This window comes from Eutrema salsugineum, unplaced genomic scaffold (assembly GCF_000478725.1).
Source record: "Eutrema salsugineum unplaced genomic scaffold, Eutsalg1_0 scaffold_8, whole genome shotgun sequence".
In the NCBI taxonomy this organism is placed as follows: domain Eukaryota; kingdom Viridiplantae; phylum Streptophyta; class Magnoliopsida; order Brassicales; family Brassicaceae; genus Eutrema; species Eutrema salsugineum.
Genome location: NW_006256414.1, coordinates 6,120,006 through 6,134,385, shown reverse-complemented (window position 1 = coordinate 6,134,385; position 14,380 = coordinate 6,120,006). Strand labels below are relative to the sequence as shown.

The 14,380-nt window shown below is 35.0% G+C and overlaps 2 protein-coding genes across 2 annotated transcripts; one reads left to right on the top strand and one right to left on the bottom strand.

The window, feature by feature from the left end:
* The first annotated feature begins 3,800 nt into the window (after window positions 1-3,800).
* LOC18009561 lies at window positions 3,801-4,516 on the top strand. The gene has a single exon (XM_006392232.2). The coding sequence runs from the start codon at window positions 3,851-3,853 to the stop codon at window positions 4,379-4,381; it is 531 nt and encodes a 176-aa protein (XP_006392294.1). The 5' UTR covers window positions 3,801-3,850; the 3' UTR covers window positions 4,382-4,516.
* Window positions 4,517-6,281: 1,765 nt separating this feature from the next.
* On the bottom strand, window positions 6,282-9,098 carry LOC18009560 (squalene epoxidase 1). Its single transcript, XM_006392231.2, has 8 exons — window positions 8,778-9,098; window positions 8,313-8,424; window positions 8,059-8,233; window positions 7,624-7,792; window positions 7,264-7,482; window positions 6,894-7,169; window positions 6,523-6,801; window positions 6,282-6,443 (listed from the first exon to the last, which is right to left on the bottom strand). The coding sequence occupies exons 1-8, from the start codon at window positions 9,033-9,035 to the stop codon at window positions 6,321-6,323; spliced, it is 1,611 nt and encodes a 536-aa protein (XP_006392293.1). The 5' UTR covers window positions 9,036-9,098; the 3' UTR covers window positions 6,282-6,320.
* Window positions 9,099-14,380: the final 5,282 nt, after the last annotated feature.

Here is a 14,380-nt window from a genome sequence, read left to right as displayed (position 1 = left end):
GAAGCTTGATCACAACCGGAGTAATCTCACTAGATTACATAAAATCAGCTGATAATCTAGCAGATCCATTCACTAAGGGTCTAGCTCGTGATCAAGTTCTCAAATCGTCAAAGGGAATGGGTTTAAAGCCTATGACTAAAGAGGTTGTTTGATGGAAACCCCACCTACATGACTGGAGATCCCAAGATGTATGGTTCAAAAGGGAAAACAAAATCAAACAAAATCTAACGCACTGAAAGACGTATAGTCTTAACCTAGGTCCCAAGATGATTGACAGTGTTTACATACAATCTTCATTGTATATCTACAAAGGATAAGCATAGCTTTTAATGATAAGACCATAGCTTTGATATATCAGTGAAGTTCAACACTTCTTAAAACAAAGACTACTGGCAAAATCACCTAGTGAGTGTGAAATGGGGCCGTTTCTAGGAGAATGAAAAACAACAGGCTATATTTTCCAACTTCACTCATGATTAACCAGGCAAGTTCAAGGCCAAAATGAACACAATAGAGAACTTCGTTCTACGAGAAAATGAAACTGAGTTGTATTTGTTGTCTCGGTTTACATCAAAATCCGGGTGGTTCAAAATCCGGGTGGTCTTGGGTCTTGGGTCTTGGTGAATGTGGGCCTTCGGCCCACAAAAGATGTTCATTTTGGGCCACGTTTTGGTCAACATTTCTGGCCCAAATTGCTAAAGTTTTCGGTTCAAATTCTTAACAGAATCACGACATTAAACTGCAGTCAAATGTCTATCCCGAAAATCACGCCAAGATTAACGCCCAAATCGCATCATTAGTGCAAAATTAATCACGTCATTAACACGCTGATTAAGTGCGACGCTCCTCTCTCCTTCGCTATATATATCGACTTTTCCTCTTCCAATTTTTTAAAAAGAGCTCTCTACAGAGAAAAATCGTTCACACTTTTCCTTCAAATCTCTCGCGTCTCTTTTCTTCTTTCAAGAGTAAGTGTCCGAGAGTATATCGTAGAATATCAGTTCGTCACATTCTATAATCGGGTGCTGCGATTATACGAATACTAGTGGTTCTATCCTGGGATTCATGATCTCATCCAACCGCCACACTGCGGGAGATATTTTGAATTAAGGAAAGAGATCATCTCGCCTCCACTTCTCGTTTTTCCTTAATCCGATTTTATAAAACGTTTTTCTGTGTCTCAAATCGTTTTCGTATATTGCAATATTTGTCTCCTCTAAATTTACTTCCTACAATTATAGAATGGCTAGACATGGCTTTTTTTCGTTTGAGTCAATTAGTTATATAAAAGCACTAGTTATCTTATATAAGAAACCGGATTTAAAGAATTAATCTATTTTCGTAGATAAGTTTTTTTTTTCAGTATTTTTTCTCCTTTATTCAGGCCCTGTTCGTTTTTTTTATCTAGATGCTGCATCTAGATTTTGCATTTAGATCAACATCTAGATACAACATCTAGATATTGTTTGTTTTGGAAACTAGGTTTTGCATCAAGATGCTACGTTTAGATACTAAATTGTTCGTTTCTAAATTTAGAAAAAATAGTTTGATGCAAAATATATCAAATGACTAAAAAAAATATATTTTTGAATATCATTTTTTAATAAATGATATATTTATCAAATTAAGTTTTAGATATACATAAATTTTTTTTTTTGCATTTTTTGTGGGAAAACATAATTTTGTATATTTGACGAGAAAATTTTTACTGAAATTTTGAGTTTTTGATGGAAAATCAAGATATTGTGTTTTTGGCGTGAAATCGAGATTTTACGTTTTCAGCGAGAAACCGAGAGTTTTTGTTTTCGGCGAGAAACCGAGATTTTTTGTTCTTGGCAAGAAATCAAGATTTTGCGTTTTTGGTGAGAAACCGAGAGTTTTCGTTTTTGGCGGGAAATCGAGATTTTGCGTTTTTGGCGAGAAACCTAGATTTTTTTTCGTTTTTGGTGGAAAATCAAAATTTTGTGTTTTTGGCGGGAAAGCGAGATTTTGCGTTTTGGCGGAAAACCAAGAGTTTTTTATTTTAGTGGAAAATCGAGATTTTTCCGTTTTTGGCTAGAAATCGAGATTTTGCGTTTTTGGCGAGAAGCAAGGATTTTTCGTTTTTGACAGGAAACCGAGATTTTTCGTTTTTGGCGAGAAATCAAGATTTTTTGTTTTTGGCGAGAAATCGAAAGTTTTTATTTTTGGCGGGAAACCGAGGTTTTGCGTTTTTGGCGAGAAACCTATATTTTTTTGTTTTTGGCGGGAAATCGAGATCTTGTGTTTTTGGTCAGGAAATCGAGATTTTGCGTTTCGGCAGGAAATCGAGAGTTTTTCGTTTTTGGCGGAAAATCAAGATTTTGTGTGTTTGGCGAGAAACCGAGATTTTTTGTCTTTGGAGGGAAACAGAGAGTTTTTGTTTTTTGCGAGAAACCGAGAATTAACGTTTTGGCGGGAAATCAAAATTTTTTTTTGTTTTTTTGCAAAAAATCGAGATTTTTCGTCTTAATGGAAAATCGAAATTTTGTGATGTTTGTGGAAATCAAAATTTTATGATGTTTGTAGAAATCAAGATTTTTATTATAGTAAGGATCTGTTCTTTCCTTTCGCGCAGCGTCTGCGTCAGCATCAAATTAAAATGGTGATGACCGTAATACGTAACAAAGTAAAACGACGATGGCGGAGCTGCTGCTGGAAAAAGGAGATGTCGCAGGTGGTGTCGCAAGAGTGACCGCATCACCTAAAAATGACGCCTCAAATTCCAGCGTCGTATGAGAGTTGTTGCAATCATCTTCATCAACACCTGCGATCATCTTCGGCGGCAATTTTATCTTCTTCGTAACCGTGTTGTTGCCGTTTTACTCTTCGTTGTAACCGTTTTGCTGCCATTTTACTCTAACGCAGACGCTAACGCAGCGGGAAAGAAAAGAACAGACTCTAAGAGCATTAATGTTTTTAACATAAACTAGATGCAAACGTTGTCTCTGAACTCTCTATTTCTCAGCATCTAAAATATCTAGATTTTTTAGATGCTAATCACTTTGTATCCAGATGCTGCATCTGAACGCAAATTTTTTTGTGAAAAAACGAACAACATTTGGACATTTGCAACCAGATGCAGCATCCAGATACAGAAACGAACAGGGCCTTAATATATCGGTAGACCGTAGACGAAAACATAACAAACAGTGTTGACTGTTTCTAACAATATCAAAAAAGTGTGTTGAGCGTTGAATACTTCATTTTTGTTTTGAAAGAAAGCATTGAATGCTTCATTTTCCGCGTTTCTATACAAATATACGCGCTAACAAGTAGCAACTGCAACTGATTCAATTTGTCCGAATTACCTAGTTAACTCTTCTATCATTTAAAAGTTATTTATTTAAATCTTCAATGATGAAATTTTGAGCCGAGGTGGGTTGTTTTTTTTTTGAATCTTTGAACCGAGGTAGTTGCTTCAGTGTTCAATTCGGGTATGGTTTTCAAGCAAAAGTCGGATTCGTATCCAATCATGATACTTCTTTTTCAACAGTCCTAAGCAAAATTATTTTTTTTTTTTATAAAAAAAAAAATTCTGGTCAGACATATGACAAGTTACGTATAAATGGCATCGTAACTAACGTAGCCTTAGTCCAATAAAAAAAACTAACGTAGACTTGTCCAGATTTTTACTACAGAAGTCCGTACAACCAAGTCAACAAAACCATATTCCACTTGTTCTCCTCAACACGCTATTTTTTCCTTTCTCAAAATTGACCTTAAAAAATCTCTCTACCTACTTAAACCCCGTTTCATGCTACAAAACCAAACCCATCATTATTACTTCAGAACCAAAATAAACAAAATAACACAAATATAGAGTGTGAGAATGAGAGGACAAAACAACAACAAGAACAGGTTCTTGAGAATAATCAGCATGCCACTAAAAGTTTTGGTCAAGGCTCGTGATCTCTACATGCGAAGCATCACAGGCTGCGCAGCTCGCACTCACTACTCCTCCGCTGATGCCGTCTCCATTCCCTTTCCGAGAAGCCGGAGCACTTCCTCAGCCTTCTCCTCCTCCGCCTCTTCGCGGAGGAGGTCTTCCGATTTCACCTTCGAAGATGATTACAGCGAGCTGCTCAGAGCTGCTTCCGTTAGGAGTTTGGGTCATAAGAACGGGATTGACATGTTCATACATCAACAGCTTCAGCAGCGGAAGGGGAATCACGTTGCGGTTGGGGCGGTTGCGGTTGCGAAAGGTGGTTTACCGAAGAGCTCGAGCGTAGGGATGAAAATGGCGAAAATTGATGAAGAAGATGAAGAAGAAGGATCTGTGAAGAATCTAAAGAAAGGATCTGATTTCTTATACCCTCGTAGCAGATCATATGCTGTTACAATCAGAGGATCCAAGTTTTAATTTACTATACATGTCAATTTTCTCAATATTTTTAAGAAGTATAAAATCAATATTAGTTCCTAATTATTTGATGGTTATGGAATTATTTAGATGTAAAGCTTCTGTCAATATTTATACCCAAAAAACAAATTACTGTCAAAGATTTTAAAACAAAAATTTGCATGTTATATAACGATGAAATATAGTTTCATTTATTTTTGGGTGGGGGTGGGGTGGGGGGGGGGGGTGAAGGAATTTTAAAAATTTGTTCCATTTTTGGAATTTGATACTTGCTATAAAATTCATATCAGCCAATAAAAGAAAGATAGAAAAAAAAATGCAGTGGAAATACAAACAATCTTAAGAAGCTATACCAAATGCTGACAAAAAAAAAGGCTATACCAAATAACAGATTTCTAAACGAAGACACCAGATGACAAGAATAACGTGATCTTTAATGTATTGTTCAATTAGTTGACCCAAGATGTTTTTTTTTTCTCAGAAAAGGTGGACCAGAAATCTGAATTCAGGTGGTAGAAGTTACAATTTAAAGAAGGAAAGCGTATGCAATTTAAGTTTAGATCTTGTTAGAAGTTACATAATTTCTATAAATATATGTTACGAGTTCTTATATTTTGATTAGTAAAGTTTGGAAAGCGTTGTTGTAACGCCTAAATCACGGAAAGTCGATGAATTAATGAATTCTTGTATACAAATTATATACAATTGTTATCGTGTTTCTGGTTGCACTTTTTATATTTCAATATTCAATTCTTGTTAATTTACACATATACACTCGTGTCTTCATGTTCTTTCTATTTGTACTTAAATAAACATACTTAAAAGTTAAAACGTATTTTTTTCTGCCACTTAATATAGACCAACAATTTTTGGATGTGTCATATAAATTGTTATTCGAAAACATTAATTTCACTTTGTCTTTATTGTGGATTAAGTCATACGTTCACCAAACTTTTTTGCCTCATTAACAAAATAAACTACTACCAACCTATTTTCATTACTTCATATACTGTCATACTGACTACCTGCATATATGTGATGGGCTTGCCGACTTTAGTGAGACTCGCGCGTTAAACATTCTATATTTTAGTTTCATTTAAAAATGCATATTATTTGATCTATAAAATTTAGAGTGTTATTAAAATTTTTTATTAGACTAGCAACTTTTGTAAGATAATAGTTTAAAAGAAACAGTCTTCATATAAGTTTATATTATACAAGCGTCATGAGATTAATTGTTGGTTTAATAAGTTCATGGACCTAAATTCACATCATATGTAAGCTTTTTATACGAGACATGCATGCAGAATGATCATAAATAACTGGAAAAGAAACCCCACAAACATCAATCTGAAATTAACCAAAGCATGTACAGAATTATGAGACAATAGAAAAAAGTAAAAGTTTTTGTATAGCCATATGACAGAATTTACAATGAGCATCAGCTTTATTTCTAATATGTATTGGGGATAAGAATAAGAAAATAGATCAAGCTTAGCATAGAATGGATGATTATACCAACTGAAACTCAATCATACGGTAAGGAATAACTTTAAGTACCTAGTTGGGATAGAGGAAATTTAATCACTCTTTCTAATCATGAAATTCCTGTGTGAGATGTTGTAAATATAGAGCAAATTTAGGGAGTAAAAACTAAGTCCTTTCTCTATAGATTACTCTCAAACTGATTCATTAAAATAAGAAGTCCAAAGTTAGATTCCTATAGGCATACGACATGGTGAGATGCTTTGATCGAACTGAAGTGGAAGTAAAATCGAATTTTTTTTGTCACATTTATACGTTTAAAGAACACTAATACGACAAAAAAAAAAGCAAAATAACCAGATGCATTCCAAAAAAATCATCTCTTCAGTGTTTTTCCTTTTTCTTTTTCATTTTCTTGGATGAACATTTCTTGTGACAGAAGAATCAATTGAGACTATGAACATTTGGTTTCTCCATTAACCGGAGGAGCTCTGTAGTATGCAGGCACAGTTGCTGGAAAAAACATCTGCCTAACTCCTTCTGCCTTTATTATCGGAAATATTATCCCCGATGCTCCCTGCCATTTTCACTTTTACGCATTATGATCGTGTAACCATACAGCTAAAAAAAAAAACAATAACTAATGTGATTCATACCGAGATCAATTTGGCTCCAAGCCATATGCGTTTTGGGGAAGGGAATGGAATCAACAACCGTATGACTCCATAAACCGCAACGGCAAAGAAATGGCAGACAAGAGTTAGCGGTCGAGGATTCAAACCGGAAAGCAAAGATACTGGTCCGCTTGTGCACATGCCTCCAAGACTCAGATAATCGAAACACGCTTCTCTCATCTCGTTTCTTGCTTCGTCTTTTGATGAACAGAAGACTTTGTAAAGAGCATTGGCAAGTGTGTTGATCGTTGCTGCCACTGGCTGCAAGTGTGAGATGATGATTTTCAAAACACTAATACACACTTTTGACAACAACAACTAAAAAGAACTTAAGTCTACAGTTAATGTTTTACCTTCCGCAGAGTGTAAAACGATTCGAGATATTTGCAGAGACTGGAACCGTCACTAAGGTCACGGAGCGGTCTAAGAAGATTACGCAGGACAACGATGTCAGATAATGCAACGGTCATACCTCCACCTGTTAGAGGATGACGCATGTTAAATGCATCTCCCATTAACAAAGCTCCTGGAGTGGGATAAGGAGAAGCAGGCATGCTTCTGTTTGGCATGGACTTGATGTTTCCTTTTTCGACCGCAGCGATGAAAGAGTCATAGACCTCGGGAGGCATCTTAAACAGAGATAAACACACACAAATTAAACCAAAGGTTAAAAAAACAAAAATGCAGTGAAGAGAAGTGCAGAGCGTGAAAAACCACCCATACCTGAGGAGCCACAACAGTCTTTAAATAATTTTCCATTTCACCATTTGCAATAGAAGGCACTTTCTGACCAGGAACATCAACCAGACACCGGACCTCTGTGCTACTAATTGGATACATCAAAATTGGGGAAGGATCTGCTAATACGACATGTCCATGGTTTTCAAACGGGAGATGGCAGTTCTCTAGTACCAAACCGACAAAACAAGAAGCTACCTCGACCTGCGTGAAGATGATACAGACATATACTATTTACTTGTGAAGTTGTGAATCTAATGCAAATCTATTTTATGGTCTTATAAACTCAACTGAGAGTAATTTCTGATACGAGAAAACAGTGACCAATACTAAACATCACGTTACCTGAGGATTGCAAAGAGAGCGACGCAGGTTTGAGAAACAACCGTCACAAACTATAGTCAAAGCTGCAAATGCTGTTTGCTCCTCCCCTGTCTTATTCTTATATCTCACACCTTTGATAGTACCATTCTCTTCTAGAAGAGAAACAACTGTTCCTTGCTCTAGCCGAACACTGTTGAATGTCAGTAAAAACAGCCATTAGCAGTACACAAGAGTGGCTTTCATATAGACTTATTATCCAAATACTTTGCATCATATCAAAACCAGATCACTGATTCAAAAATGTTTTCTGCATCTTTATTTAGCTTTAACATAAATATAGACTATTTCTGAAACTGGGATCAACACGATGGAACTTCTAGTAAGTCTAGGTAGAGCAAGCAAAAGGATAAAAGGCCTATAACATCTAGAGGCATTTATATAAGGAAAAAAACGTACTTGGGAAGCGAATCAGCTTTCTCTCTCATTCTTTGTATAAAGCGTCCATTGTGAAAGCTCCTTCCAGATACGTCTGTGTGAAACTTCTCCAGTGGATAAGCTAAACGAATGCGTTTCCCATCCTTAAAAAGTGCATAACCATATACACGCTGAGCATCTATTTCCTCCACGCAATCTGTAGATAGCAACATTGATGATCATTTACTAGTAAAGCAACTAAAGAGCAAATGGTCCTCAACCAAATCTTAGCTTACCTTCAATTCCCAACTCCAGTAACTTGAGGTAACCACCAGGTTGTAACAGCTCCCCAACAATGCGATCTGGCTCCGATAAATCTCTTTCAATCACGTGAACTCTGCGATTATCCTACAACATAAAAATCCCACAAAACAATGTGCAAATCAACACTTTTTGCTTCAAAGAGAAGTGTCACACTGTGAAGCAGAAGATTTCATTCTAAATTCCATATTTCGATAACTTAGATTCCGGAAATGATCACAGAATCCTAAATTTGAGCTATGAATATTGTAGCGTCTTCAATCAATCCACGAAACCAAAACTGCTTCAAAACAAACGGAGAATCGAAACTCGCTATGACTAAGCAGCAATTGCAACTTTTCTTAAATTTCTTGAGCTGAATCGATTCCTCGAAACCATCACCACCTAATTTGGATCCTTAAGCTCTCAAAATCAAAACCCAGGGAAAAGGGGAAAATGACCTTTCCAAGAGTGTAAGCCAGAGCAGAACCAGCGACTCCGGCTCCAACAACAATGACGTCGGCGACGGTATCTCCGCCGCTTGTATTTAGAGATCCGACGTTTGAGGTGACGGTGGAGACGGTGCGATCGTTATGGATCGTCGAGGTTTTAGGGTCTAGTCTATTACTGTTCCGCCTCTGCTTCACGAAAAATACATAGAGAGCGAAGACGGAGATCACGAGAGGCAATATCCAACCCCATAATTGAGGATCCATCATCGTCGTCTTTTACAAAGAAATCGAAATTTCTCTGCGGAAAGAACGAGAAAGAAGATGTTTTATTATCTCTCTGTCTCTCACGAGACGTTTGCTTGTATTTCTATTTTATTTGATTTTTTTTTTTAATTTTTACGCAAATTCCAAGTTAATTTTCGCTGGCAATTTGTGCTGGCAAACTCAGAGTAAAACAATTAAAAACAAAATTATGTTTTTTTGCTCAAAAATCATGATCGATTTTGGATTTTTTTTACCACGAATTATTTGGAAACAACAAAAATTAAAATGGCGCCCTAGTTAAAAAGCGGGTACATGCCATCAGATTGATCATATAGTTTATAGAAGATATTGCACAAAATGCATATATAGGTTTAGGAAACAAGGTTGTTGTCATAATGTGAAAGTGAAATCCAGCTTTTCTGCTTTTGAGCGGCGATTTTTCTCCCAAAACAAATCCTAGCCGCACTCCCTTTTCTCACCTCTTCTTTGCTTCTCCGGTTACCGGCGCTCCTCTTTGATTACCAGCGCTCCTCGCTGGTGCCGTGAGAAGGTTTCTCTTTCCTTGCCTGTGGTTAGGTCTCTGCCCTAGTTCTTCTGGTGTTTTGTTTTGCTTTCCGGCGATGCAGCTTCGAGTTGTCGGTGGTGGAAGGTGGAAGTCGCCCGCAGATCCGGATCTAACGAGGACTACGATCCGGTGGTGCTTCCTCTTTGGCTTTCGTCGGAAGATTTGGCGTCTCCGCTACTATGGTTCTGGTGCTGCTCCGCCGTTGTCAAGGTGGAGATACGAGCTTGTGGGTTGTCAAGGTGCGTTGAGGATTGTTGAGTAAGCTCGACTTTTTGAGGACATCGGCGGGTCTTGAAAAGAATTCTTGGAGGAGGTAATTTAGGGTATCAAATACCGCTGATGATTTGCGGAGTAAATTCGCCGGTGGCGAATCTAAAATGAAATCTCGGTGGCGGCGTGTACCGGATCTGATTTTCCTCTTTCTGCAAATCCCGCATTCTTCTCCCTCAGATAAGTTTTTCAAAGCGGCGGCGCTCTGGTGGTCGGTTCCTTTTCCCAGGTGGTGGTCGGTTCCTTTTCCCAGGTGGTGGTCTGTTCTTTCGTTGAGTTTTGGCATCGGTCTTCGCGGTGCAGCGGTTTCTCGTTAACGGAGACGGTGGCGGCATCTTCTTTGGTCGTAGATTTTTGTCGATTAGGGTTTCTTGTTTTTGTACGATTTTACCGGTTTGCCTTTTCGGTTGGGTTTGCCTTTCCAGACCCATTAGGGACTACGAATCAGGCCTCTTCTCTTTGTTTCTTTTTCCCTTATGGGTCTTTAGTTCTAAATTTCATGCCAGCATCTATTTATTTGAAAAAAACAATTTCAGTATGACAACCTTTTTACAAAAAAGGTTTAGGAAATAAGTTAAACTAGATTCTACGTCGTGCACAAAAATTTTTTTTAATCTAATTTTGTAATGTAATTTACATTTTTTATAAATATCATATTTTTTTAATAAATGATACAATTTATTTTGTATTTAGATATAATTTATTTTTCTAAAATTTATTTTTTCTAATAAATTTAACCACGATTATAAAAACATAATTTTAACCTGTCCATTCGATTAATCAAAAAAATACTTTGAATATAAAAACATAATATTACCTTCTCTGTTCATATTAGCATATACTATATATATTTTTAATTTTAAATATTTAAATTTTAAAATAATTAATTATGAAAAAGTATATAATAATATATCGTTTATTATCTTTATCATTATGAAAATACTATTTAAATTAGATATTTAAAAAGAAATAAGTTAATATTGTATTTATTATTTTATAAAAGTAATAACAACTGATTTTGTAATTTTGATAATTAATCCTAACTATATCTAAGAAAATCTAAACTAATTGGATTAAAATTTAAAAAATTTCGAAATTAATTTTAAAAATAAAATTTAAATATATTATTTTATAAATTTTCAAAAATAAATAAAACAGATACAAATAAAATTAAAATTTTTTTGTTTGGCAACAAAAATAATAGATATGTAGAAGTAGAATAGTAGAGAACTAAAAAAAATATGTTTGGATACAAAACATGCTTCTATTTTAATAGAAGATTTGAAAATGACCTAATTTTCTGCTTCGGTTAAATGATAAATACTTAAATGATGGATATGTCTAGCAACTAAGAGTTGCAATAAGAGTTGCAATTGCATTGAATTTGGTTTTCTATAAATATTCCCTGATTTGACATTTTGTTAGTTTAAGAACATTTCCAATTCATTACTCCATTTTTTACTTCATAAATGGAGTAACTCCATAATGGAATTGGTTTCTCTTTAATTCTACTCTATTTGTTACTCCATAAAGAATATTCTAAATATATTCTCTTTCCACTAGATTTATAAATTATTTGTAATTGTACCATTTTATTTATCAAATCTATGAATTGAATCCAATGACTTTACTTTGTTGACTATATTCAATAAAATTAAAAATATTATTTTAATTCAAGAACTTTCTATAAATAAAAATATTACATTACCCAACATAATAAAAAAAACAATAATAACTAAAAAAAATAATAGAATTTAATTTAATTATCATCATTATTATATTTTTCCCACAAATGATAAATTAATGCATTTCGAAGTGAAAAATGAACTTCTTTATCTTTGATTTCTCTAAATCGAGCCAGAAAATCTTGGAATCAGATATTATCATCCTCTGCCAATTGAACCTCTGGAGGTGAAGCTTCTATTCCAAGTTCAATCGGAGCATCAAGATCATGTTCATCTTTGATTATCATGTTATGTAAAATTACACATGTAGCACATTCATTTGCCAAAAACGAACTGGACCTTTCACAATAGCGGAAACGCGATTGAAGAACTCGAAATGCACGTTCTACATCTTTCCTACATGCTTCTTGTTGTGTAGCAAAATATTTTTTTTAGACCTCTTGACTCATGAATAGTTTGCACTATAGTCGACCATTTTGGATATATACCATAAGCCAAATAGTAGCCCATATTATATTCTTTTCCTTGAATAATATAATGAACCGGAAGAGCACTACCTTGAGCGAGATTGGAAAAGAGGTGGGAAGACTCCAACATAATGATATCATTATTGGTGCCTGGCATTCCGAAATATGCATGCCATATCCAAAGATCATAATCTGCCACAACTTCAAGAATTATAGTTGGTGATCCACTACGACCTGCATATTGTCCAGCCCAAGCGGTAGGACAGTTATACTATTTACAGTCAGGCTCGGCCCAAGTGGGTAGGGCAGAAGTGCGACGGCCAGTGGGTCTAAAATTTTTATAATAAAATTCATTGGTTATTGAGTCTATTTTATGGGTCTAAAATTTTGTTTGTTCTATTTATAGGTCTATCTTTTTTTATTAGATCTATTTATGGGTCTAAATTTTTTTTGCCCTAGAGCTTTAAAAATTATTAGGCCGGGCTTGTTTCCAGTGCACGCAATCTAAACTAACTAGCATACCTGGAAAATCTTGTTTTCCCCAATGTGAAGAAGCCTGGCAACATCACTAGTCGTTGGTGATCTTAGGTATTGCTCTGAAAATATTTCTGCGATGGCTCGACAAAATCTTTTCATGCTTTCAATTGTCGTTGATTCAGCTATCTTAACGTACTCATCTGTCGCATCTGCTGGTAGACCATATGCTAGCATCCAGAACACCGCTGTGACTTTTTGTAGAGGTGACAATCCAAGTCTGCCAACATTATCCTTTCGTTGTGTGAAGTAGATATCATGACCTGCAACTGCATTAACAATACGAAGGAATAGAGAACAAGACATATGATATCTTCTGCAAAAACATAACATCATTGTAAACCGGAGTCTCTGAGAAATAATCATTGAACAACCTACTATGTGCGCCTTCTCGCTCGCGATGAATGAACAAAATTCTGGGAACTGAACCGCCATGGATCACCTGGTTATTTTGTTGGTTTAGAAGAAATGGGATGACTGCATTGTTATTAGCAATTGCAAGATGTATTACTTCTTCTTCATGATCGAGATTATTGAGAATTTCCATATTATCATCATTATCTGAAGATGATGAAGAAGATTGAAAATCAGAGAAATTTTCAGAATTAAAATTCATTGTGGAAAAGAAGATTTATTAGGAGTAAGATAGAAATCATATATGATATTGTGATGACTAACATGAAGTTGTAGTAGTATTTATAGAAATCTGATGAATCTTACTTAATTTTAGGTTTTTTCTACGTTTTTTTAGATGTATGTATACATTTAATATGCATTAAATATAATAGTATGTGTGGTTGAAAAGAAAATTTATGGGTCATTTATTCAATATGTGTAGTTAGACTGATATAAATGTGAGAATTTAATGTAAAGCTCTTGGTGTAGCTGGATAGTAAATTTTATTTAAGTTATGTAAGAAACTTCTTATCATTTACATGTAGTTTGAGAGATGAATATGAAAATAAAATATAACTTTTATTTGTGTAGTTCGAATAATAAATATGAGGATTTATTCTTCAAGTATCTATAAATATGAGCATAGTTCTCTATTTCTATACACAATATTAAATTATTTTTTCACATTTACACTGTTCGTTTTTGTGGCTGTTCTCAAGAAGAAGACAAGTTGTTATATCAAGTATATATGGAAATTTCTCAAGATCCAATCAAAGGTGTTTATCAAACATCCGATATATTTTGGTCTTGGGTGGTGGAAGCTTATGAGAAAGGGAAAAATTCAACTTGGAGTGAGCCTACAAAAAAATCTATTCAATGTCATGTTCAAACTATAGAAAGAGCAATAAAGAAACTACATGCATGCATCAAACAATGTGAAAATAAACGTCCAAGTGGTGCTTCAAACGATGATATTGTAAGTATTAATACATATAATTTTTCAATTGAGTTATCTTTTTTAAAAAAAAAAATAATTTATTAATTTCAAAAATGATATGTTGTTCAATCAAGCCAAATTAATACTAGCAGAAGATCCAAAGTTCAAAAAGGTTGGACATTTTATCATATTTAGAATATTTATCAAGAATTTTGAAAAAAATTTAAAGATGGTGTCATCCATACTAGAAGAGTCTCAAACCTAAGTGGTTTTGGGTACACATCTTCAGAGTCATAAAATCCTACACCTGATCACTACAAGAAAGATCGGGTTTTACGTCGGCATATATCGACGTAAAATCGACGTAAAACAGCATTTACGTCGAATTAACGACGAAAAAAAATTCGTCGTAAAACGATCGTCGTAAAACCAAAATCGTCGTAAAATCGTCGTAAAATTACCAACTCCGGAAAATCGTCGTAAAATCGTCGGAA

What these genes read in the sequence shown, in the direction of transcription:
- LOC18009561 (XM_006392232.2), top strand. Translation starts at nt 3,851, where the DNA reads ATGAGAGGACAAAACAACAACAAGAACAGGTTCTTGAGAATAATCAGC.
- LOC18009560 (XM_006392231.2), bottom strand. Translation starts at nt 9,035, where the DNA reads ATGATGGATCCTCAATTATGGGGTTGGATATTGCCTCTCGTGATCTCC. An exon ending in AAAGCTGATTCGCTTCCCAA is followed by an intron (nt 7,793 to 8,058) that starts GTACGTTTTTTT and finishes GACATTCAACAG; the next exon opens with TGTTCGGCTAGAGCAAGGAA. An exon ending in GCTCTCTTTGCAATCCTCAG is followed by an intron (nt 7,483 to 7,623) that starts GTAACGTGATGT and finishes ATCTTCACGCAG; the next exon opens with GTCGAGGTAGCTTCTTGTTT.